At 41.1% G+C, this 25,097-nt stretch overlaps 1 protein-coding gene across 4 annotated transcripts; it reads left to right on the top strand.

The window, feature by feature from the left end:
* Positions 1–216: 216 nt before the first annotated feature.
* setd2 (SET domain containing 2, histone lysine methyltransferase) lies at positions 217–24,587 on the top strand. Of its 4 annotated transcripts, none has more exons than XM_062422201.1 (22): positions 217–624; positions 5,246–5,267; positions 5,369–9,369; positions 9,452–9,583; positions 9,905–10,033; positions 10,278–10,401; positions 10,515–10,592; positions 10,683–10,780; positions 10,946–11,078; positions 11,963–12,097; positions 12,183–12,311; positions 12,450–13,541; positions 13,681–13,729; positions 13,809–14,133; positions 14,256–14,532; positions 14,641–14,988; positions 15,225–15,350; positions 19,868–20,004; positions 20,098–20,212; positions 21,875–21,949; positions 22,064–22,165; positions 22,811–24,587. In XM_062422201.1, the coding sequence occupies exons 1-22, from the start codon at positions 590–592 to the stop codon at positions 22,970–22,972; spliced, it is 7,824 nt and encodes a 2,607-aa protein (XP_062278185.1). In that variant the 5' UTR covers positions 217–589; the 3' UTR covers positions 22,973–24,587. The 4 variants fall into 4 exon arrangements, with proteins under 4 accessions (XP_062278185.1, XP_062278183.1, XP_062278184.1 ...); XM_062422199.1 differs by adding an exon at positions 2,068–2,189 and having other exon boundaries at positions 14,256–14,988; XM_062422198.1 differs by having other exon boundaries at positions 218–274; positions 455–624; positions 14,256–14,988.
* The last annotated feature ends 510 nt before the right edge of the window (positions 24,588–25,097 follow it).

The following is a 25,097-nucleotide window of genomic DNA, read 5'->3' as shown; positions in this document are numbered from 1 at the left end:
ACTTCTAACTTCCTGTATATTTTGTAAACTGTCGGCTCATTTTAACTGCACCTTATTTACCACTGACCCCGCTGTAGCTGCTGTTTGATCCCGTCCACTTTCCAATGAGGCGCAGTTTATCAGAAACGAGCCTGTTAGTAGCTGGCTCGGATGAATCGGACCCGCAGTGCGCTCCAGGGTTCGCGCCAGCTGTGCTTCCACATCATGTGACGCTGTTGAGCACAGCAGCCACAGCCGGAGCGACGCTGTCAGCACCGGTGTGTAGAATAAAAAGGTAATCTAAAGACATGTCCATAATCCTTCCAAAGGAGCGGGTTGTCAGTTTTTATTGTTGTTTACAGTTTGGCCAAATTAAGACACTTTCCTTGGCTGAGTCCTCGTGATCGTTTGTGTTTTTCCTCCAACTCTTGGATAACTATGTGAGCTCATGCTAGCTCTATCAACAATCACCCAGGCTGAGTGTGAGCAGCGGCAGCAGCAGCGGAGCCACTGAGCCGACGAGCAGTTCCCACAGCTCCGTATGGATTTGACGTCGGCACACATTGTTGCTTGATGTTTCACAAAGGGTCGATTACCGGTGATTACGAAGATGGGGGAGCCTTGTGACCTTAAGCACTTGGTAAAGTGAGTATCTCGAGAACCGCGGGGTTACGTTAATTCTGGCAAGCAATCTTACTACACACACAAGTAAGACAAAACATCACCAGCTAGCATGCTAGTAAAGCCGGGTGCAGAGGCTCGAGTGTACGGGTCCATTACATCCTAAAACGGAAACGTACCCGAAACCCTTCCTGCTAATTAATATAAATAGAGAAGTAATTAGGTCCCCAGTAGTCGAGAAAACCGGAATTACCACGACTTTACACCGATACATAGAGATCAAAGATCGATAACTAAAATATAAGTTTAGTAGCGTTAGCCTCTTTGCTGCTAGTGCGAGAGTTAGCTAACCTAGTTAGCTGCTAATGCTAGTAGAGTCCCCTTGGCTAACATTTTTACGAACAAATGCAATTGTTTACGTCTGTTGTGAAGCCAACACATGTCAAACATCCAGTACGTGTCACTTCAAATAATACACCTGTCGCCAGTCTACAATAACATGCATGAATTATTCATATAACATGAGTTAACGCTGGTTTTACAGATGGCCCACGAAAGCTGTTAACGTTAGCTTGTCGAGTTAGCTTAGCTGGTTCTGATAATGTTTATAAACCAGCTTCACAGTCAAATAGCTAAGTTAATGTCGTCTCACCGGGCAGCTAACTGCTTCTACGTGTGTTGTACTGCGATTAGTTTGTAAATGTTGGTAAAAATATTTCACTTAATTGGGTTTGCTACACATCCTTCACTCGTTTTCACAGTGGGTAGGTTCATCCTTTTAAAGGCCATGTTTTGGCTGCTTTCAGTCCTCCAGTACTGACCATGCTGTAGTTGGTTTGTTGCTTATTTTGCCTCAAACCAGTCGCCGTTTGTTTTCAAGAGTGTTTATGTGTTTGTTCACATAAATTCCCATTGTACAGACACCCTTTGTTTTCTGTAGGCCATTTGCTTGCGCTTTACATTTCTAATAATGAGATGCATGCTCGCTGCTTGTCCTGCATCCATGTTTTTCCATTTATCTTCGACCATGATGTGCTATATTTAAACCACAGGTGAATGTTTTATTCTTGGTGTTGCTGTGATGCAACTGGGTAGAGAGCCACATCAGCAGAGAACTGGGGAAATCTTCGTCTCTGGACATAGTAAGACGTGCAATGGGCTTCTCTGCCACATTGCAACAATAGATAACAATCTCAGGAATGGACGCCTGCAGAAGTAATGAATACTCAACACTTGAAAGCACGGGATACTTCCTTTTTTTACATGCTGCACATTATACATTGCCTTTTGTACAAGTCAGTCACATCATTTAAAGGCCTGTATTTAGTATGCAAAACAAAGTGTTTTCTGCATTTGTAGGACTTGCCTTAGATGTTGATGATGACAAAGTTACTGACAGAATAGCTGCAAGCTTTAATGGATAAATGAGACTCAGTTCATTGCAACCCTTATCTTTCTTTTTGTCAGGTGTGGCGTCACTTTGGAGGGCTCATTTCTCTGATTTGGATAATTCTTGGCCAGCAGCCTCTTCAGGCCTACTAATCCTAGACGAGTTTCTCAATGGACACTCTGCTCAAGTCAGAAATCAGGTATTAGACAGTACAACATGAAGTTCACAGTGTATGTCTGTTGATTAGTTAAATTTGAGTTTGGGAAACATTTGTATCGTTAGATTTGTATTTTGTTTTAGATGCAGTCTTTGCATACCTTTCTGGTACCTATTTACTGTCAAAAGGGTTTGATTCAAGATTACCCTAAGCTCAAGGTCCCATCATAATATATACACTATTAGTTAATTGATCATTAAAAAATACAATACTAGCCTCTGCAAAAAGGTTTGATCTCTCTTGGCTCTTTTTTTATTTAAATGACTGAAAATGTTATCTTCATATGCTTATTTTTTGACCAACGAGTGTATACATAGTTTGTGCAGTGCCACAGATGTGGTATACATCACAGAAGTGTCTGTGTTAGTATACAATGGCAGAAAAGTCTCTGCATACAACGTGAAGACATATCATTTACTTCCCTTCCATGAACAAAATTATTATTTTGTAGGAAAGGAGATGTCTTTTAGAGGAATAACTTCAATTCCTTTGATCGAGTAGCAGTTGTTTTAATGTCACTGTATGGGATATTATGTGCGTTTATGTTCAGTGTTTGTTAGCTTTAAACGTGAAACAGTTGTGCATCATAGTTGGAATAACATTTCTTTATTTAGTGTAATATGTTTTTTTGCAGTGTCAAGCTAAAATGGTGAATTTCTTGGTCGATTAGGTCCTGTCCATCAATCATTTGATTGTGGACTCGTAGTTATAGCCCTTTCTATATAACTGAATGTCACTACAGATTTGTCCCTTTTTGAAGGTCAGAGAGAGAAAAAAAGAAATCCTAAAGGATTAAATGACCCAATTGTTGCCTAGCATCCATATTGAGCCTACCCTAAGGAAAACACACATGCTTTAATAGAACAAAAAAGGAATAAAAGCCCAGTTATTCACAATCTCTTTACATGTTGAATACTTACACCTCTGTGCTACTTTGTTTTTTGTGATTTAAAAAAAAAAATGTCTGCCTCTGCTGTTTTTTTAATAGGCAACATCAGTTGCTAGTCTCAGTAATGTAGACAAACTGTGTATTGGGAGTTGGAATTTATTTTACACTCTTTGAGGGACCTTCCCAGATAATCTAAATATACTATGTATAATCTAAATATACTCTTCATGATTGTGTTCATGTTTGTTGTTGGTTGGGGGTGGGATAGGTCTTCTTAAGATCTGCTATACATAAGTTTAGGGTTAAAGATACATGCGGATTAAATTAATAGAACCTAAGAATAGAAAAAAGTCTGTAAAACCAAGCTTCACACCACACTTAACAGAAATGTCACAAATGTATTGTAACATGGCAAACATAAACATTAAAATCTGTCTATACACTGCTAAATTGTGAAGAGTTGATTTGCAGTGAACTGTACAAACAGATTTAGAAAGAATTTTGACTGTATTCTTAATGCCAAAGACTAAAGAGAATAGATAAAAGATGACAATACTTTCAAAGGGGCTGTGTAACATTGACGAGCCAAGTACAAGTTTTCTAAATGAAGCATGAAAAACTGACATTGAGGGCAACATCTATTGTATAATATGGCATAATTTTATGGAGTGTGAATATTTAAAATGGCTAGATGGAAGCAAAAAGCATACTTAAGGTGGAATTTACTTGTGCTGTACTTTTTTGCCTGAGACAAGTGGATTTCTGAATTAAGTAGGATATAAAGCTTAGATCTTGAACATTTGTCTTGCAAGCTAGGCTACAGTGAAAGCAATTTCATTGGACACTTATTTAATACTTTTGTTTTCTTTCTCTGCTTGTTCTTGTTCAGTCATCTTGTCATCTCACTGTAAGAAAGTCCTGAAGTTAATTATCATGTGGATAGCTTACATGCTCATTCTGTTTGTGTGGGTTTCCTATGGATGCACCACTTTACTTCTACACCTAAGTCACACATATTAACTATTACATGCTCATTCTGTTTGTGTGGGTTTCCTATGGATGCACCACTTTACTTCTACACCTAAGTCACACATATTAACTATTAGGAGTGCTCCTGCCACTGCTTTTGAGCAAGGAACTGGGCTCATCTTATTAATTTGAAAGAGATGATCCACAGCTACTAGTTATGGATGAGTCAAATGCAGGAGGGACATTTCTCAGAACAAAGCTGATAAGCACATTCCCTCAAAGTTTGATCTAATACTTAATGAAATAATCAAGACCAACAACACCATGCTGAGTATTTATGTAGTTTTGGACATAACCCCCCCCCCCCCAATATTGATAGATTTCTGTAGAGAATACTAACATATACCACCATCATCAGCCAACCAAAGGACTATACTGTTATTCTTCTGTTCTGTATACATTAGAAATGCACAATTTTATTTCATTTTCAAGTTACATCTGACTCCTACTCCTTCCTTCCAGTCATTCCCTTGGCCCATTTTGTGAGTTAAAGTCTTTAGAAAATCCAGTATACTTAATCTGGCATCTATAGGTTAGTGAACATGACAACCCCAGGAGTACGTCCTGTCATTTACCTACCATTTAAATCCATTGTTTTTTGTCAAATATCTGTTTGTCACTGTACCAAGTTGTGTCCATAGCCTACACACATACTACTGATGTGATATGTCCTGAAAATCCATTCAGTGACTTTTGTTTCATGCCAGCCATTCCCCTCATTTCCTGTTACTCTCCATTATTGAATGTCTTGTAAATGACATACATGGTTGAGATGAGCATCCTAAAAATGAAGTGTTTTGTTAGAAACAAAGCTGAAGTATGCTTATTATTAGTATAACAGACCTTTTGCATTTCAAAATTTATCAAATTACAAGTCAAAGCAGCAGAAAGAAGTATACACGTAATATTATTTTAGATTAGGCAACCAATGTTGTTCTTTGAAGTCATTTGTAGTTAGGAGCTCACACAAAATGTTCAGGGACATGTTCGCAAGGCTACTTTAATAGTTGTGGTTGCTTTTATCCCTCCTGATCATCTAAAAGGTGTATTATGTTGTGCTACATGAACTGTGTAAATTGATTTCTGTCTTTCCTCTTTTTTATATTCCTATGAACTACAGAGAGGAGGGGAGTAGTGCTTCGGTAAGTCTTAACAAAGCTGATAAATGCTAAGGTCTGCTTGCATTTGAGTTTTTCTAAAAATGGGGGTCACAGATTTATGTGTGGTTTCTCTTTTATTGTAGGTAACGGTGGAGGGCCTGTCCAAGGCAGCCCTAATAAAAAGCTTGTCTCCTAGAGTCATGCTGTCCAACCATCTCTTGCCTAAAGGGACAAAGATGAAGGTCAACCTAGAGGATCAGGGTCGTCAGAAAGTGTCCTTCAGCTTCGCGACACCCAAGAAGCCAATGCAGAGCCCATTCTTCATTCCTGCTAGCCCTGAGAAGTCTGTTTCTGAACCTAACGCTGCCTTGTCACAGTCAGCCTCAGACAAAGGAGGACAAAATACAGACAGCAAACCTGAGAAAAAGCAGACACCCATGGTGCCAACATCAATAGCAGAGACACTTCCTCAAACACCAGTCACCTCAGCTACTAAACCGAAAACGGATTTAGCACAGATGCATTTCAAGAAACAAATTCTCAGTGTATCTGTGACTGAAGAGAAACCAACATCTGTTGTGCCAGAGGAGCCACAGTCCCCTGAACCACAGGTTCTGCAGAAATCAACAAGTAAGAGTGAAACCGAATTCCCAACACCTCCGCCTCAGAATGTCGCCAGAGTCTGCCTCTCGGAGAATCCTCATGTTGAAGCTGCTGAGACAAGGGTAACGTCTAGCCTTAAGAAACCCGCTGTGTCCTCAGGAAAAGATGGAGAGAGTTCCAGCAGTACTGAGCAGGATAATAAGGTATATAAAAGGAAAACCATGTCCCAATCTGATAGTGTTCCCCCTGGCTCAGAATCTGATGGAGATTCAGTCCAGATGTCTTCCAGCCACAAAACAGTTGACTCCAAAAGTAAAACAAGCTCGGACAGCAGAAGCAAAGCAGTAAAAAAGTCTTCCTCTGGTTCACACGTGGAGGAAAAGGAAAAAAGTTCCTCTAAGCGGACAGAGAATCATGAAAGGTCTTCTAGTTACTCCAAATTGGACCGTGATTCTAGACACACGTCATCGCGCTCATCTCGATCCGACAAAGATCGCAGAAGGTCCAGGTCTAGATCCCGGTCTAGATCAAGAGGGTCACGAACAAGTTCATCTCACTCCAGAGCAGAGAGATCCAGAGGTGACAGAGGATCACGCTCTGAAAGGTCATACTATCATGATTCTGATCGCAGATCACACAGGAGTTCTCCGCGCAGAGACAGAAGACGTTCTCGTTCTCGCACTGACAGAACTCGGGACAGTTCTGATTCTGAAGATGACCATAGGAAGACACGAACAAGGACAAGTGACTCTAGTAGATCATCCACCCATTCAAACTCCCATAAAGAGTCGAAATCCTCTTCTTACTCAAAATCTGAGAGAGCCACTAAATCTGTAGATTCTCCTCATTCTTCAGAGTTGGATAAAAGAACACAATCGTCAAAGTCTGAAAGGACTTCAAAGCGGCTATCAGACTCTGATTCACAGCGCAAGTGCTCTCCTGATCTGGAATCAAGTTACCGAAAGTCTAGCACCCATCAGAAATCAGAGACCAACAGCAAATCCTCTTCTTCCAGTCAGCATATCCACTCTCAAACATATGAAAAACGCCACAAAAGCAGCTTGAGTGACTCTGAGGCAGATCATAAGGGAAAATCACAGGCCCCTGACAAAAGCTCTGGCTCTGAGGATAACTGTAAAAACTCCCTGAATAAAACTAGTAGACCAGACTTGAATCAGAAGACCCCCTCTAGAGCTTCTGTGAAAACTACTGGACATGATAGACAATCAAATGACATATTTCACAGCCCCAGCAAAGCACTGACATGTGCAGCCACCATAGAATCGTATTCTCATAGTGAACAGGACTCTGAATCCCAATTAAATGATACAAACCAGAGAAATGAACAAGGTAATCAGGATGTTCTTGAAATGGTCACATGCACTGACAAGAGTTTGCAAGAGTCATTATCCAACAGATCAAATGAAACAAAATCAGGTCTTGAAGTAGAGAATAAAAATGCAACTCTAAGCTCAAGTGAAAGCCTGAAGCAGGTAAAAGTTGCCTTAGAAAACTTGACTAATTCTCAAAATAGACCACACGAGAACTCAAATGCATCGGTCCTAAATTCATGCAGTAGTATTGATAGCATTATGTGCAGCCAGGACATGGAAGTTGTTGAATATTCTTTAGGGCCAAAGTCCTTACTTGATACAGTGGAAAGAACTGTCACACATGATGCCCAACAGAACACTAAACCAGAGATTGTAGAGATGAAGCAAGTTTTGACTGACAGTGAGCAGTCTGGCACAAGTTCGCCACTCAAATCTGATTTATCATGTCTCGAATCTGAGAATCAGCTGACATGTGGCCAGCAAAATACAGATATAGTTAAAAAGAACAGCATTTCCACCAAAAAGTCTCGATGGGATATTGTTGGGCAGGACACCTCAGAGAGTGACACTTCACAGAGGACACTTTGTGCAGAGAGTAAGCCTACTGTTAAAAAAGTGATCTCCGTCAAAAAAATTGAGTTTTCTAAAGAAAATAGCCAACAAGACTCTGACAATACTGTGCAAGAAGCTGAAACACATTCCAAACTGGTGAAACAGACCGAGCTCCCTAAGCAGGAAGTAGGCTCAGACAGCGCATCTAAGACTGACAAATGCAAAGACCAAAGTGAACCTTCATTAGCAAGCACCAGCATTGACCACTGTGACTTAAAACTGACTATTTCTCAAAAAACAAACACAGATGAGCCCCTGCACACAAATGATGCATCACGGGCCGACAAAGCTGCAAAGATGCAGAGTTGGAACGGTGATGATTGTGAAGAAAAATCAGAGAGCAGTGCTCATAAGAGAACGTCTCTCAGTCAGGATCCATTAGGAGGACAGAGCGAGGCAAGTGATAGTGACAACTCAGAGTATGACTCTGATTGTGGAGAGGCGATAAAACGATTGCACTCAGTGGTGGTGGTGCCAAAGAATTCTTCCCTCACAATGGACACGCAGGACACTGGAGCTTCCCTGTGCAGTCCAATTAATAATTCAGATCTCCAGAATGCTCATATAGCAGCTGGTTTGAATATTGAAGTCAAAAACTGTCCTCCAATTGCATTTGGGAAAACTAGAGCAGGTGTAAGTGATTCATCCAATGCAAGTATGTTTTTTCAATCCCAGAGTAATATGATTGATAGTACTAGTCACTCAGAGGGTTCTAGCTCTGTTGGTGTCCAGCCTTACACAACTGGTCATATCAGTGCCCATGGAAGTGCCACAGATCCTGCCCACAGCCTTGATAATTCCAGACATTGTGAACAAGGACACAAACAGCATAACGTAAGCAGAAGAGGTGAGAGGATGTACTCCCATTACCAACATGATGATTTCTCCAACGCTGATAACATCAATGACAAGCATGGATTCAGCCTGGGTTGGGATTTCACGCAACCAGAACAGCCCAGTAGTACATACCAGCAGCCAGACAGCAGTCATGAGCCACAGTTACTAAACACTAAACCGACAGAAACCTTTCCCAAGGGACAGGAACACAAGGAGAGTAATGCCTCCTGGAACCACCAAGCCCCAAACATGCAGACTAGCAGAGAATCCTACCTCCATGCGCATGAACATTATCAGGATCCTGCAGGTGAAATCCATCCAGACTCTCTCACTAATGACCACGAAGACTACAGTGGTGATAAACTAGCAGCTGTTGAATGCATTGGACCTAACACTCCTGGGTCATCAAGCTTTGTGCAAGGTCATGAAATAAGCAGCAACAGCAGGGGCTCTGCTGTGCCCGATCCCCCAAGAGAAGACAATTTCAGGCCCCACAGAGGCAGGGGTCCTCCCAAGAAAAGGCGACAAGAGATCGAGTCTGATTCGGATAATGAAGCAGAAGCTGGGCCTGCAGTCAAGAGGGAGCGTCAAGGAGATACTGATGTCTCTAAGGAAACCATTGTCAAAACTGAGGCGAACCGACCATCACTCAATCTGCAGGACTTTCAAGACTCCAATAAATGGAAAGACTTTTCCAGGTCTAAAAAGATGCCGCCCTATTTCGACTTGATTGAGGAGAATCTGTACCTAACTGAGAGGTAAGGTGTTGTTCAGCTCAATTAACAAAACATATGGTTTTCTTTGACTTGAGATCTGACTGTTTTTAAATGTTATCTGCAGAAAGAAGAGCAAATCTCATCGAGATATAAAGAGAATGCAATGTGAGTGCCCAATGCTGTCTAGAGAGGAGCGTTCAAGGGGAGTATTGGCATGTGGGGAAGACTGTTTAAACCGACTGTTGATGATTGAGTGGTAAGTTGATTATTACTGATAAAGCTGTGACACAACATGTAATAACTCAACTTTTAATTTAAAACATTTGCACAAATGGAAAAAGTGTTCTACTGTTACAGAAACTTTTACAAATTATGGTTGTTGCTTCAGAAATAGGACATCTTACAACATGGTGCACTTACTAAGAACTACCGAAGATCTGGCATCAATCATGCTTTATACAATACAAATTTGGCGAGCTAATCCTGGAAAAACTATTTAACATGTTGACATACATGTACTGACTAAAGAATATGTGCTTAACATCTTCTCTTTTGTTTTGAACTTGTATCGTTGTAGTTCGTCACGATGCCTAAATGGAATGTACTGCTCCAATCGACGCTTTCAAATGAAACAGCATGCAGACTTTGAGGTTATCCTCACAGAGGACAAAGGCTGGGGACTACGGGCAGCTAAAGACTTGACTACGTAAGCCTCTTAGAAATGTTGCTCTTTTCCAATTTTACACTTTTAAATGCATAAATGTGACTATGATAAGAGAATATCAGTTAAAGGTTTAGAGTAAGGTTTGTAAGACAAAATGGTATGTTGTGACGGGGTATCATCGTAATTGTGGAAACAAAAAACTAATGTGCCAGTGGAATAAAATCATTGACTGGATGGAAAATGACTGGATATTGTTTAAACTTGTTTGTTTTTATAACTATCTCAGTAACACCTTTGTACTGGAATACTGTGGGGAAGTGTTGGACCACAAGGAGTTCAAGACAAGGGTGAAAGAATACGCTCGCAACAAGAACATCCACTACTATTTCATGTCTCTAAAGAATAATGAGGTAAGTGATAAAATGACACAATGCAATTAATGTGAATATTTAAACTGCAATCTGGTTTAATGGTTTGGTTAAAGTAGCTGGCAGAAATACTTGACATCATTATTTCTCCTTAGATCATTGACGCCACGCTGAAGGGTAATTGCTCTCGGTTTATGAACCACAGCTGCGAGCCCAACTGTGAAACCCAAAAGGTACAGTGGCAAAAGAAAGCACTTCTATAATACGCTGTCAGGTCACTTTACTGAAAGTTGATTAACCAGGTGATTTTTATTCCATTTCAGTGGACGGTCAATGGCCAGCTTAGAGTTGGGTTCTTCACCACCAAGGCAGTCCCTGAAGGAACTGAACTGACCTTTGATTACCAGTTTCAGAGATATGGGTATTATTTGTTTGCCGTTTTTAACCCCTCACAATTGTATTTTATGCTATCTATACATGTGTGAAATCATTGAAGCACATATAGATATGTTAATAAAGATATGACTATTTAAAATTTTAACTGATGGTGTAATTGTAGTTATTCCACCTTTGTTTTATCTTCTAGCAAAGAAGCACAGAAATGCTTCTGTGGAGCGCCCAGCTGCAGAGGCTTCCTGGGTGGAGAGAACAGGGTTAGTGTTCGAGCAGCTGGAGGGAGGATGAAGAAAGACCGCAGTCGAAAGAACGCTCTCACCACGGTCAGTTATTTCAGTCATATCTGAAAGCCTTTCTGACATCTTTTTCGAAATGCATTCAGTAGAACATTGTGCTCGACCTGCATTAAAGTCTAATTTCATAAGGTTTTTACAAAAATCAGATTAGTTGTTCTCAGATCTTTAGTGACTCGTCCCATCCATAAACAACACAGTTAAAACACAAAAGACAGGTTATAAATAGTAATAGTAATAAAAAATAATTTGAATGAGCTAAATGGAAGGTGTCTTTGAGAAATGGATAGATACATATACATTTCTATCATCAATTAATCTGCTGTTTTTTAATCTGTTCTATAAAATTTGAAAGAAAAAAAAGATAATGCCCATTTTGTCACTAAAACCCTGTTGTTTTTTAAAAGTTGTTTATTTCATGCTCATGTCAAATACTCAAAGGTATCCAATTTACAATTACATCAGACTGAAAAATACAAACCTATTTTCCAAATGTAGATGCTATAATTCAGCAAATGTATGAATAGTTTCTTAGTATATAGTTTTAAACAATAATAGATTACAAAAATTGTGATCAATTAATTTCATGTTGATTACTTAAGTAATTGTTTTAATTCTATTGTGGACTACAGGGATAGACTTTTTGTAGTATGGTTAATGATATGCTTAATTTGAAAAGACTTTCCTTGATATATAATGCCTCATCAACAGGGTAATTGGCTCCCAGTAATTGTAAAGCAGTAACGCTTTACTAATCACAACAAAGTATATTACCATACTATTATAATTACTCTTTTGCCAAAATAAAGGGTTTAGTTACTACAAAACAGATGAATACTGACCACGATGTCTCTATACCAGTTTATCCAAGAAACGTGTAATGTTAATGATAATGTCACATTGTCCTTTCTCAGGTTGATGAGGAACTGGAGGCGTTACTGGAGAATGGAGAAGGCCTGTATGATGAGAAACAGGTGGTGTCCCTCTGCAGACTCATGGTTCGAGTGGAAAACATGGAGCAGAAACTCATCTGTCTAAAGCTCATACAAGTATGACCTGAGAGACTGAGTATTACAAAATATTTAGTCTATTTTCCTGATGTGATTTGGCATATGACATGTTTGTGTTGCACAGGATACTCAAAATCCGTCATGCCTGAAGCAGTTCCTAGACCACCATGGCCTGTCTTTGCTGTGGATTTTCATGGTGGAGCTTTCTGAAGCGAAGGGCAACAGTGCCAACAACATCAAACTGCAGTTAGAGGTGAGAAATGTCATTGACTTACTGGTAAATTTAATATGGTCTCACTAAAGTAACAGAAATTTTAAAACCCACACAGCATGTATGGTCATACACAATGTAATTTGCGATTTAATCATTGACAATTAATTGCGTTTACAGATCATGAAGACCTTGGCTGTGCTACCAATCTCTACTAAGAACATGTTGGAAGAGAGCAGAGTCCTGACCTTCATTCAGCGATGGGCCCAGTCAAAAACTCTGCCTCAGCCTGCTGAGATGGATGGCTACTCTAGTGAGAACACCTCCCGTGCTCAAACACCTCTCAACACCCCTGATGGTTCCTCTGCTAAACTGGGACCAGAATTGGATGGTGACACCTCCAAACCAGCTGTGTACCCCCGCCTTAAAATAATCAGTGAAAACAGTCTGGACAGCGCACTCTCTGACGCTAGCAAAGCATCTGATGGGAAGGAGGAAGAGGAGGAGGAGGATGATGAGGAAGAAGATGAATCCTCACATGGAGGAGTTCCTGATGAGAAACAGTTGAAGGCAGAGCCAGTGGGTGGTGCTGCAGATCCAACAAAAGAAGCAACTGAAGAATCAGTCAAAGAGGTCAAAGAGGAGACACAGGAAGAGTTGGGAATGAGCTCAAGCAGTCAACACCAACCTCAGGCAGAGGAAGTTAAAGACAAAATGGAGTTGGATTTGGAGAAGAAGGACATTGAGATGAAAGAGGACACAAGTGACAGCCTGAAGGATGAGCCCGAGGGGCCAAAAGAGCTTAGTGAAGAACAGGAGAATGGGGAGGAGCAGGCCAGTCAGGTGGTGTCAGAAAAGGCTGAATTGGAAGGAGACGAGCCCACTGTGAAAGTTCATGAGCCAGAGAGTCCGTCTGTCCAAAAAGATATTACTGATATTGCATCTGAACAGCCTTCAGAGCAGATGGAAGTCCAGTCAGAGACACAGGAGGCTGAAAAACCTCCTCCTGACTGTGGAATACAGCCTGGTGAATCTGCTACTGAAGCTCCCCCTAGCTCTGAGACCCCAGAGGCCAGTATGCCCTCTGTGGTCAGTATGCCGTCTGAGGTCCCAGCAGCCCCTGTGGACCCATCAGTGATAGGAACTCCCTCTCAGGATGAAGAGGAAGGTGTCTCAGATGTTGAGAGTGAGAGGAGTCAGGAGCCCCAACTCAGTGCTTTGGACATTACTGGCATGGCTGCCCGGCTTCTGGAAAGCTGGAAGGATCTGAAGGTGAGTTCAAATAGTCACTTTTAAAGGCAGACATTATGTGACGTGTACAAATGTAAAGTATTAACCATTTTTCTGTCTCTAGTCTTTTTGCATGCTATGTATTTTGATGTTTGAAGCCTAATTTTGCTCGTCCTTTCAGGAGGTGTACAGAATACCGAAGAAGAGTCAGGTGGAAAAGGAGGCAAATGGTAAGTTTATTCCAATGTTTATTTTAGACCTAGAAATTATTTCTGTATGGTTTTGACTAATCAAATTGTCTTAAAATAGACCGCAGCCGAGATCGAGACACCGCTTTAACACCACGCGCCACTTCTGGTAGCAGAGAACGTGAAAGGGAGAGAGAGAAGGAGAGGGAACGTGACAGAGACCGAGATTATGACAGAGACAGGGATCGAGACAGGGATCGAGACAGGGATCGAGACAGGGATCGAGAAAGAGATCGAGACAGAGATCGAGATTGGGATAGAGAAAGAGACCGGGATCGTGATCGAGCCTCTGACAAAACTCCACGCAGTACTGAGAGACGGAGGAGACGCTCCACATCTCCGCCACCTTCATCCTATGAGAGGAGCAGCCGACGCACTGAGGAACGGTAAGTATTGTTATAGCTCAGGAACATTTAACATTGCGTCTTCCAAGCATAAAGTAAACTTTTAAACAACTATGTATCTTAGAAAAGTGTGCTTGGAATCATTTTTTCCTTGGATTTTTAAGGTTTGACCCATCAAACAGCAACAAGACACCAAGGGGAGTTGGTGGCAAGGAGCGCAACAAGCTGTCCACAGAGGAACGCAGAAAGCTGTTTGAGCAGGAAGTTGCTCAGCGGGAAGCCCAGAAACAGCTTCAACAGCAGCAGCAGCAGCAGCAGCAGCTCCAAACTATGGCTTATGACCCTGCGCTGGCCTACGGCTCCAGCCCTGGTTTCATCACCTACCCTCCTGGGTATCCCATCCAGACGTTTGTGGATCCCTCCAACCCCAATGCAGGAAAAGTACTGCTACCTACTCCGGCTGTAGAGCCCACCCTGAACTATGAACAGACCCCTCCCCAGCGTCCTATATCTGACCTCAGAATGCCCTCTCCATCCTCCACTTCCCAGGCCACTCCAGTTTCCAGCATCTCCCAGCACATCACCACCACCAACCTCGCCGCTGGCAACCCCCAGCAGTACGCCCAGCCCACTGTAGCAGCCCAGGACGCAGGTGTAGCTGTCCTATCTGTACCTGCCCAGACAGCTCCTCAGGTACAGAGCCAGCAGAGTTACACCACTCTCTGGGACCCCACTACTCAGCAGGCAGTGACTGTGCAGACCCAGCCAGCACAGCAGTATGCTGCACCCCCGGCACCGGCTCAGACGCAAACGGCCATCTATTACCAGGGTCAGCCATGCCAAACCATCTACAGCATCCCCACCGCTTACCCTCAGGCCAACACTCCCGTCATACAGGTGGGTGCCTATCACAGTAGTGTTCCTCAGGTTTTATATTTATATCAACATTGCTGTACAATATATATATTTTTAATTGTTTAAAAAAAAGCCATCTCAACTCAGTTGCTAAACAGATTTGAAATTAAAACACATTTTCAAATGATCTGCTTTAAATTAGGAGCATCATCAACCTTATTTGATTTCTGTGCCAGTTAGCAGACTTGTGAGATCTGATAGCACTGTGTTTTGTGAAGGCGTACACTGAGCCCACAGCCAGCTATCTGCACGGCCAGCCTGTGTATCCGGGTCATCAGCAGGGAGTGGTGGTGCAGCAGGGAGGCACCGTCACCACCATTGTCACATCCCAAACTGTCCAGCAGGTAACGTACTCAATCAAAAATTCTAAAGCACATGGAGGTAAAATTGTGTCTTTATGTCTGGTAATTTGATGTATTTCCACTTGAAACAGGATGATTGTGCATGATGCAATACAGTGAAGGATTATAGAACTGCACCAATTAATCAATAAGTCGATTGACAGTTGATCTGCAACTATTTTGATACTAGATCAATTGCTTCATTTATTTTTCAAGCTAAAATGTTTGATTTGATGAAGAATTGATTGCTTTTCCTTGAGCTCTACAAATGTTTATTTGGCATTTATAAGTGTTTTCTGATGTTTTATTCACCAAACGACTAATCGATTCACAAAGAAAATTATCATGATGAAAATAATCTTTAGTTGCAGCCCTAAATTATTCACAGCTGTAAACCAGTGGGGTTTTTAGGTAAGGAGAGTTGCTCAAAATGTGTAAGGGTTTAATCAGTTAGTGTTAATTAGGGTGAAATAGGGTTTAGGCAGCAACAGTTTTTCAGGAAGCTGAAGGGTCAGAAATCCATATTTTGCGACATGAAGTTTTACATCTATATGTGGCCACAAGGGGGTAGTGTACATCTAAATGATGCAATTCTTATGAGCTGTGTGGGTGCAAGGCCTTTCATACAATGTCGTGTCCTGGAAAACCTGGAAAAATGGACCAATTTCCCAGTCATGGAAAACACCTGGAAATGAGGAGAAAAAGTAAAATGTCCTGGAAAATGTTGTGCTGTCCTGAAAAAATACTTAAGCATTCTCCTTTTTTCTTTTAGCTGATAATTAACTTTGTTAGAATCTCTATCAGTGCACCCCAAAATGGATAACAAGTTATGTTCAGGATCACATTAACATTCAAATGGTAGTTCATAGATGGGAGTATTTTGAATAGGCTGCTCTCAGTTATGTGAACAAACCCGCAAGTCACATCACATGGTAGCTCATGCAGGTTAGATGACATCTCAACTTAAGTGGCTGAAACTCTGAATAATTTAAGTTACATTATCCATCAAATATAAACATTAGTCACTGCTGGCTGGTCACTCTGGTAGTTGTTATTGGGTTTATAGATTATCATTGCTTTCTTCCTAACTTGTTTTAAATGGTTGAATAATGTTAGCTTGTTTTGCTTGCAAAGGTTTAAGGTTTGTGATACAACTCTGGTTAGGGGTTTGTTTCAAATGTGCATGGTTTCATATGTGTGTTGGACATTGTTGAGAGAGTTTGATTATAATGAATAATGAATGGGAAGCCGGGGTCAGAACAATGGTTGGGAGCCCAACTGTATGTAAGTCAAACACCAGCTAAACACTGGCTAATGGTACTTTTTTTTTTTTTACTTTGCTTGCATTGTTTCTTCCGACGCAATGCTGCATTGTTCAGGTAAAATGGACCATAACATGACTCGCAGTAGGTGTGATTAGACTTGTTAAAGGCTCTTGGTGTGATAAACTGATAGCAGTCGGTGGCAGTGAATAATCCTAGCAAAGTGGGCTCTAAATTTAAATTGTACATTTAGGTATGTAAAGTTCAGTCTAGGGTAAATTGTAGGCTATTGCTTGTGTTATAGGTGTTCAGGCAGCAATGGTTAATATAATTCCTAATAAAAAAGGGATTCAGGTCATAAAGTAATATAAATGATAAATTTTATTTACATAGCAATTGCCAAGCATAGAGCACAAAGGGCTCTCCAAGAGAAAAAAAAGGACAAAATACAATAAAAAACAATATTAAAACATAGCATTAAAACAAGGCAAGAAAAAACAATAGCAGAGATGGTAACTGAAGTATTGACATCAAAATATCTAAAGGTTATGCTTATACTGATTCTTTTCTGTAACACTTGTCTTATAATTACAGGAGACTTTCAATGTTGGTAATCTGGGTATCTTATCACCCAAGAGTTGTGCTTGAGGACAAGGCCATGTCAAAGTTGCAGGACAAACAAACAGTGAGAGAGGAATAACTCATTTTTTGAGGGTAAAACCTTAAAAAAGACACAGGAGAGGGAAGTAGCTGTCCCAACAAACCACAAATAGTGGTTTGTTGGGACACTGTACATCAGGAAAGTAGCAGTCATGGAAGCCCAGCATTAAAAGTGAAATGGGGAAAAGCTCAGGAGCACTAGGCAGCTCAGCATTTTTTTCAGTCCAGCTCAGATATTTGTCAGTCATTGTTGCTCAGATGTTTCCAGACAGTGAGATTGCCAAACAGGCTTCATGTGGTGCAACAAATTCAGCTTACATTGTATGTTTGGCTTGTGTCCATATTTCAATAGCTAAGGAAACATAGCTGATCAAGATACAAGAAAAGCACAGTGCTAATTAGTGTATTTTATTTAGTGCCTAAATGAAGTTACACTGAAAGAACAGGCAGATTTTGCTGAGCGGCACTGGAGTGAACATAAAGGGAAGGTAGTTGTGCATCATAGTGAATCAGAGTTAATGGGACACACTCTATGGCCCTATAGTCAAGTAGAAGTTCCTGAGGATATTCCAGGTGGTCAAGAGCCAAGTGGCGCCAAAGATGATCAATCTGGGAAGTTGTGGTTTGTATGTTGTGCATTTAAAATTTCAAAATTAAGAGAATTACAAAGGTTGGGAGGTGAGAGATGTACTGAGAGCTCTATGGCAGTCGTTCCATGACTCACCAGCAAGGCGAGATGACTTCATCGAGATGACCAAAACAACAACATTTCCTTTGAAGTTCTGTGTCCATCGACGGGTGGAAGTCAGTTGCTGAGTGGGCAGTAGAAGTGTGGTCAGCAGTGCAGGAGTACATCAGCAGCCACAAGAAACTTCCAAAAGTAACTTAAGCCATCATCAGCCTCCTACTGTACAGTGAAAGAGGCCACTGATGACCCCCTTTTCCAGGCTAAGCTCCAGTTTTTTTACAGTTATTGCTAGACAGCTGAAGCCCATTTTTGGAGACATTCCAGACAGATGTCCCAGTGGTGCCTTTTTTTAGCAAAGGCTCTCTAGTCCACCCTGAGAGGCTTGCTGTCACGCTTTATCAAAAGAGCAGAACTTGAGGAGATTAAGACACCTGTCCAGCAGCTGAAACTGGAACCACAAGACAAAGCAATCCATGTGCCACTCAAACAGTTGGACATGTGATTTGCCACAAAACAAGCTTTGGAGAAGACATCTGAAAAGCTGGAAGAAAATCCAGTGAATATACAGGTGTTCAAGAAAAAATGTATGTCCTTCCTTGCTGTGACCCACAAGAAAATCATGGAGAGAAGTCCTCTTATGTACCAGGCAGTGCAGCACATGAGCTCCCTTGACCTGTGACCATGGTAACAGCTGCTGAAATTGCAACAGCAATATTTGAGAAACTCCTACAGGTTCTCCTCAATGCAGGATGTTAATGTTCCCATTGTATGTCTGTGCAAACCATGAATCAGAGTTTCAAGATTTGTTTACAGCTGCAGGCTTGATGAATTTCTTTGAAGAGTTGTCAATGGCGGAGCAGAGTATGCAGCACTGCGGGACCTAAAGAAATGTCTCACAACGTCTCATAGACAAACTGCAGTAGAAAGAAGGTACTCTGTCAAAAAGGATATGGTTGAAGAAAACCTGAAAGAGAGGACTTGGTAGTATTACGCTTGGTCCAGGATGCAATAGACCTAATTCAGCACTGCAAAGGAGCAAGAATGAGTCCAGTACCTGGAGGATTAAAAGAAGAAAAAGACCAAACTGCTAATGAGAAAAAAAGCAATGTGAGGCTATACTAAACTCAATGAGGAACATTTTTATGTAAATGCGACATTTGCTTTGTTTTATATCGACCACTTGGATCGCAGAACTTGCAGGATGAATATCCATGTTACAGAAGATATATTTTGAGTTACTGAACAATGAGTGTTTGTAGCAACAGACATATGGATGCTATTCAGTTCTGTGTAGGCCAGTTTATGTTAGGCTTCCAGTGTGTTCTTTATTGTTTGTTTGTTTTTTTGAGTAAGTGGTTTTTTGTTTTGTTTTTTGTTTTTGAAGAGAAAGAAATGAGAGAGGAAGTAAGAAAAAAGGGAAAGCTGAGGTTAGAGTTGCCCAAACGATCATTATAATTTGGTAATACTAATAAAGGGAAATGCTGGACATCTGTAGGTGTGTTTGCATTATTATTTGATTGATTTTGATAAGTTTTAGCCAAAGACTACACATCTTTTAAATCAGACATCCACAGAGAGGAATATATTAGTGTATGTTGCAATCACTGATCTGTCATACCAGCTAGATCATCATTGATAATGTCCTGGAAAAGTCCTTGAAAATTAATGAGAAACTGGCTTTTAAGATGTGGAAAAAAAATATTAATTATGGAAAGGGATCAGTGGTTCCCATTTGTAAATAAGAATCTAAATACTATCACGTATGAATGTAGACCACAGTTGCCATCAATAATAAAGATTATATGAATCAATTTCTCACAGCAAAACCCAAGAAAAGTTGTGGGTTTTTTTAAGGGAGGATGTATTACATTTCTGTTGGAAGTTATTCACTGTGTTCTCATCCTCTCCAGGAAATGATTGTACCCAACAATGTGATAGACCTGCCTCCACCCTCTCCCCCCAAACCTAAAACTATCGTCCTACCTCCCCACTGGAAAGTGGCACGGGACCCTGAAGGAAAGATCTACTACTATCATATTGCCACAAGGTTGGCATTAATGTGATTCTATTTACTGTGTGTTTGTGTTTCCAGAAAACCCCTGCATGTATTTCTGTCTTATTTTTTCTCTCTGTACATCAGGCAAACACAGTGGGACCCTCCACCCTCCTGGGATGGAAATAGTGACAACACTAGTGTGGACCATGAATCTGAGATGGACCTGGGAACACCCACGTATGATGAGAATCCTTCCAAGGTAAGCTTTTAGAGGGAATGAATGAAATGTAAAAGATCTGTAATAGTTGTGAGTTTGATTTGTGTTTTTTTAAAAGTACCACACACATACACATAAAACTAAAGGTGCAGTAAATTACATTGAGCCTCACTGTCATTGTCAGCAAAGGATATAATGGTATTATGGCAATTGGAGCAGAGAATTAAGCCACATTACTGTGTTGCTATCAGAGCATTTATGTTCTTTGTTTTAGTGGCCGCACCAGCCGCGCATGCATGCGAGTCCCTCACGTCCATTTTCAAGATGGCGGCAGTGTCACAAACTTTCTCATATTACATTTAAACACTACAGTTAAAAGATGTTTCTAAAAGCATTAGAGGCAAGAAATAGGCAAGGCACTAACAGAATTTTGAGCAATTTGTGATCAGCACTGCCTTGTTTGACAGTTTGATCTAAGTTTCGTGAGATGTTGGCTTTTTTTTCAACTTTATTGAGTAAATGACACATGATTGTTTTGGTCTGAGATGTGCTATGACGCGACATCTGAATGTCATGTGTTGCAACTTTAAATGATTTAAGTAAAGCACTTTTTGTTTCGGTTCTCAGAAAGTTTTCTCTTGGATGCAAACATGTTAATAGTGTTTGTTCCTTGAGGTAATTGAAGATGCTGCACTAGTGATTACTTTCAGCTGTGCGTCAAGGGGAAAAGTCTTCAGCATGACACCATATTCAGCAAGCGTGGTGACTTCGCTGATGACTCCTCGCAAAATGGCTTCATAAGAACCTACATGGAGACAAAGACTTGAAAAGAGACTGCACTCGCTCAGCTGTCCCTTTGCCTCAAGGCTGTAAAGGGAGGAGTGACTCTGCTCATCTCCTCTTCCTCTGCCTCGTTTGTTTTCCCTCTTCATTTTTGTCCCGACTTTGAGGATAATAGAAACCATCTGGAAGACCTAGCATTCGTTTATTTGCGGTTTCTTTTATTATAGTCAAGCTATGCGAGTGTCCCATTTGTCTCTTTAAAAAGATGTAAGAGAGTTGCAAAAAAAAGGCATCATAACTAAGATGGAGAGATCCGTGTTTCTGATGCAACAATTCCCGCCAAGAACAGCTACGATGTCATGGACCATTTCCCAGCATGTGTTTAGACAGTGGTGGTGTCCACATGCAGCACTTTATGGCTATGGCACATATTCTCTGTTTGTAAACCATTATATTTGGCCGTCTCTGGCACACTGTGTGAATCTTTTGTGCTTGCGTTTGATCCTCACCACTTTGTTGTGGGCATAGCCAGTCAGCTGTTGCCTGCTTGCCTTTGTTGTTGAAAGGTTGGAGCCAAAGAGGCAACATCCTGGCAGGATATCCTGCTTTGTGTCAAGGAGCTGGTGAGCAGGTGCTGTTTGATGCCCCACTGACCTTGATAGCTACTGTTTTGCAGGCAGTTGTCACATTCAATCAAGCTGGTACACAGGCCTCACTTGTGATTTTAATAGTAGAACATTACTACTCTGCAATTCCGATTTAGCCTGTATGATAAGATGATAACAATAATGTCTTGAGAAAGTAATGAAGGAATTTAATTGGAGTTCATGACAGGATACACTTGCAAAGCCAAGGATTTAATGTCTTCAATAACCAATCTTTTCATGATATCTTTCATTTCTTTTACTGTTGTTTTTACAGTTCTCCACAAAGACAGCTGAAGCAGACACTTCCAGTGAACTGGCAAAGAAGAGTAAAGAGACATTTCGCAAAGATGTGAGCCAGAGTCTCTGCTAACAAATGCATTATGTCCTGTGATTTGACTCAAGTTGTTCCATTTTTGTTTGTTTTTACCTATTTGACCTGTCTCTATGTGTTTGTGTTAAACAGATGTCCCAGTTCATTGTGCAGTGTTTAAATCCTTATCGGAAACCAGATTGCAAACTGGGTCGCATCAGCAACACAGAAGACTTCAAACACCTGGCTAGAAAGGTAAGACAAAACGATAAGACGTCCACACATGCTGTCAGAACGGCCATTATTGCGGAGAAGCTTTCAAACCTTTCCTGTCCTCCACGTGGTGCGCACACAGTGAAAATATCGGTCAGCTTTTAACTTAAAAGGAAGCGTTTTCAAAGTTTTCCCTCAAACCAGAACTAAAATAGTTGAGCTCCCACGAATTCTTTCTCCAGCCAAATGTTTTTGTATTCTGCCTCTGGAAGGGACTAAAAAACACATTGTACATTTAAACTATTATCTCCCTCTCTTTTGTTTTACTCATTTCTAAAAGCTGTTTTCAGCCAGCATTTCTTCAAAAGGCAGCCTTCTTTTTTTTTTTCCTCCATGGTTCCCTTGGTGGGTCTATGGATTGTGCATGTGGGGAGTGGTTTGTACTCAGTGCCTCTCGGACATACCAGGACTCTGAAGACATGGGCACAATAAACAAGAGAGACGAGTTTGGCTTCACTCATTTAGAGATTGAGTTGTATTGTCTCAAATTAAAAAGAGCAGAGTCACTTAAAGAGTATTAACCATCCACCCATTCTACCACATCTTGGATATACATTGTTATTATATCGTTTACCATCTGGTGACAAGAATAATGTCTAACTCTCTCCTCATCTCTGTTTATTCTAGCTTACTCATGGTGTTATGAACAAGGAGTTGAAAGCTTGCAATAATCCTGAGGACCTTGAGTGTAACGAGAACGTGAAGCACAAGACCAAGGAGTACATCAAGAAGTACATGCAGAGATTTGGCTCTGTGTACAGGCCCAAGGAGGACACAGAGGTGTACTAGCCTCCAGAGGCTGCAGACGTTTCACTCCACTCTTAACACAGGAGAAGCACAGATATGCCTTTTCCATTCACTCCTTCGTGTATGAACTGGCCAACCTGAACCGTGAAGTAGTTTCTTACGCATATTTATGACTTAAATTATGCACTGCTGCCCAAGAAGCTCTCCAGGCCCCATGGATCACGTAGGAGCCCAATGAATTCTCACTGTCGGAGACTCAAGTGTCGCTGAACGAGCCGAGACTCCGGGCGCAGTGTTCTCGAAGGACGACACTGAGGGGTGCTAAAGAGACTAATGTTTTCACTGACTGTTTGTTTTTTAGCATTTTTGTTTTTTTCCATTTGTGGCTCTTAAATGTTCCCAAGATGATCACCTTAATTCCACTTTTTAAACTCGTATAGCCCTGAGTGAGGATTAACTCGACAGAATCTGCTTTGGTATGATATTTATCAAAGTTTCTTTACTTTCCACTATTTCAAACGGATCAATGACAGAACAGTCCAGTCCCACCTCTTTGTTTTTCTTGTGCACGCTTTCAACCCCCCTGCCACTGATTCTGTATCTGGTGCTGCTTTTTAACTGGACTGTGGAGGTCCAAGCTTCCACTCCTCAAACCCTGCCTTCTAACCACAAGACTTTGGAGCCTCCGTCATTTTATGAATGCATGATGTAGGCTGAGGTTAGAGTGGTATCCTTATGGAAATTCCTACATTTTCCATGTCTCCTGCTACATGTACTGGGATGAGCTTTTTACTCACAATACACTTAGGGATCTCAGTGAACAGCAGGTGGGCTGTTAGCAGTTAGTGATCAATATTTCCATGTCTTTTTTATGAATTTATGTATAATAACGGGAGCAGGGTTTGAATGCTATGTTTGATGTGCTGTTTAGCTGTGTATCAGCCCCGCCACCCCCACTTCCTGTTCAACCCCTCCTCCCAGTTTGTTCCGCCCTCGTTTCCTCTTACAGGAATGACGCTGAAGATTAAAGTTGTAGCATTGCAGTTTTAACAGTTTCTTAACATCTTGTGTGTTCTGGCTCTCTTTATTTTAAATCACTGTTAGTCCGACTTAGACATTCTAGACCGGCCACAAACTCATTCATTTCCAAGATTTTTCCTGGTGTCAAATTAGTTTCAATAGCATTAGGTTGCCAATTTGTTTTAGCCTATGAAATTGCATTAAACAGAGTTCCAACATATGTACATTGCTTTATATGTGAATATATTGAATAGTAGTTTTTGGGAATGTTTAAATAAGCAAACATTTTGTAAAAGGACTATCATTTCATGGTTTAAAGTGTAAATACCTGTAAAATTACCAAAGCTGCACGCAGGAGAGCAGGGTCAGGGAGCACAGTGAAGCCCACCCATCCTCACCAGCTCAACCCTCCTGATGCAGTTCCCCTATCAGTTTGTCAAACTTAAAACCCCACTGACTCACGCTCTATTTTATTTCAGTGTTGGGGGAGACTTTCATGTGTTTGTTTTTGTTTATTATTATTTTTCTATGTACAAAGTAAGTTTCACCCTACTCTACTGTAAGTATTGTGTAAGCACATTGTCATACTGAGTGTACAAACATTTTAAAAAAGTAATAAACTTTTTTTGTAAAATGATTTCCATTTTCCCTGCCTTGTAGTCCAATCTGCTTTGTTTGGGTGTCAGTTATAGACTGGAGCACATCTAAGCAAAAGTGACTGATCTGTTACATGATTAACTGCTGAGTGCACACCCAATCCCATTTTAGATTGGCTCACTCCTCTAATAAGGGGCACACATGGCATGAAGGCCTCTATGGCACATAAGGCAGTGTTGAGCCAGATGTTTGGCCTAAGTAAAGGAAATCAAAGTGATCGACTGCCTTCATTAGAGACGTTCTGTGCACTCTAAATATGGAGACCCATGACAAGTGGAGAGAGGCGCTGCTGTGCTTCCCCTCTCTCCTCTGCCTGGTCCCAACATCCCCCGCCCCCCTTCCCAGTGTATGCACATTCCGCAGCCCCATGCCTGTGTGCTCCAGACCGCAGTTAAGCAGTCCCGTCTGGAGTGTGTGACGGCATGTAACGCTGCCCTAGGCCATGCAAGATGCCTGCTCCCACTTAGAACTGAAGGCAAAGAGATCATTA

This window comes from Scomber scombrus, chromosome 7, assembly GCF_963691925.1.
Source record: "Scomber scombrus chromosome 7, fScoSco1.1, whole genome shotgun sequence".
In the NCBI taxonomy this organism is placed as follows: Eukaryota; Metazoa; Chordata; class Actinopteri; order Scombriformes; family Scombridae; genus Scomber; species Scomber scombrus.
Note: the sequence above shows the minus strand (reverse complement) of the source record. Positions and strands in the feature narration are given on the sequence as shown.

Coding starts and splice junctions, on each gene's coding strand:
- setd2 (XM_062422198.1), top strand. CDS start 590: ATGGGGGAGCCTTGTGACCTTAAGCACTTGGTAAA. Junction 10,034..10,277: donor GCAGCTAAAGACTTGACTAC/GTAAGCCTCTTA, acceptor TAACTATCTCAG/TAACACCTTTGTACTGGAAT. Junction 14,989..15,224: donor CCAACACTCCCGTCATACAG/GTGGGTGCCTAT, acceptor TGTTTTGTGAAG/GCGTACACTGAGCCCACAGC.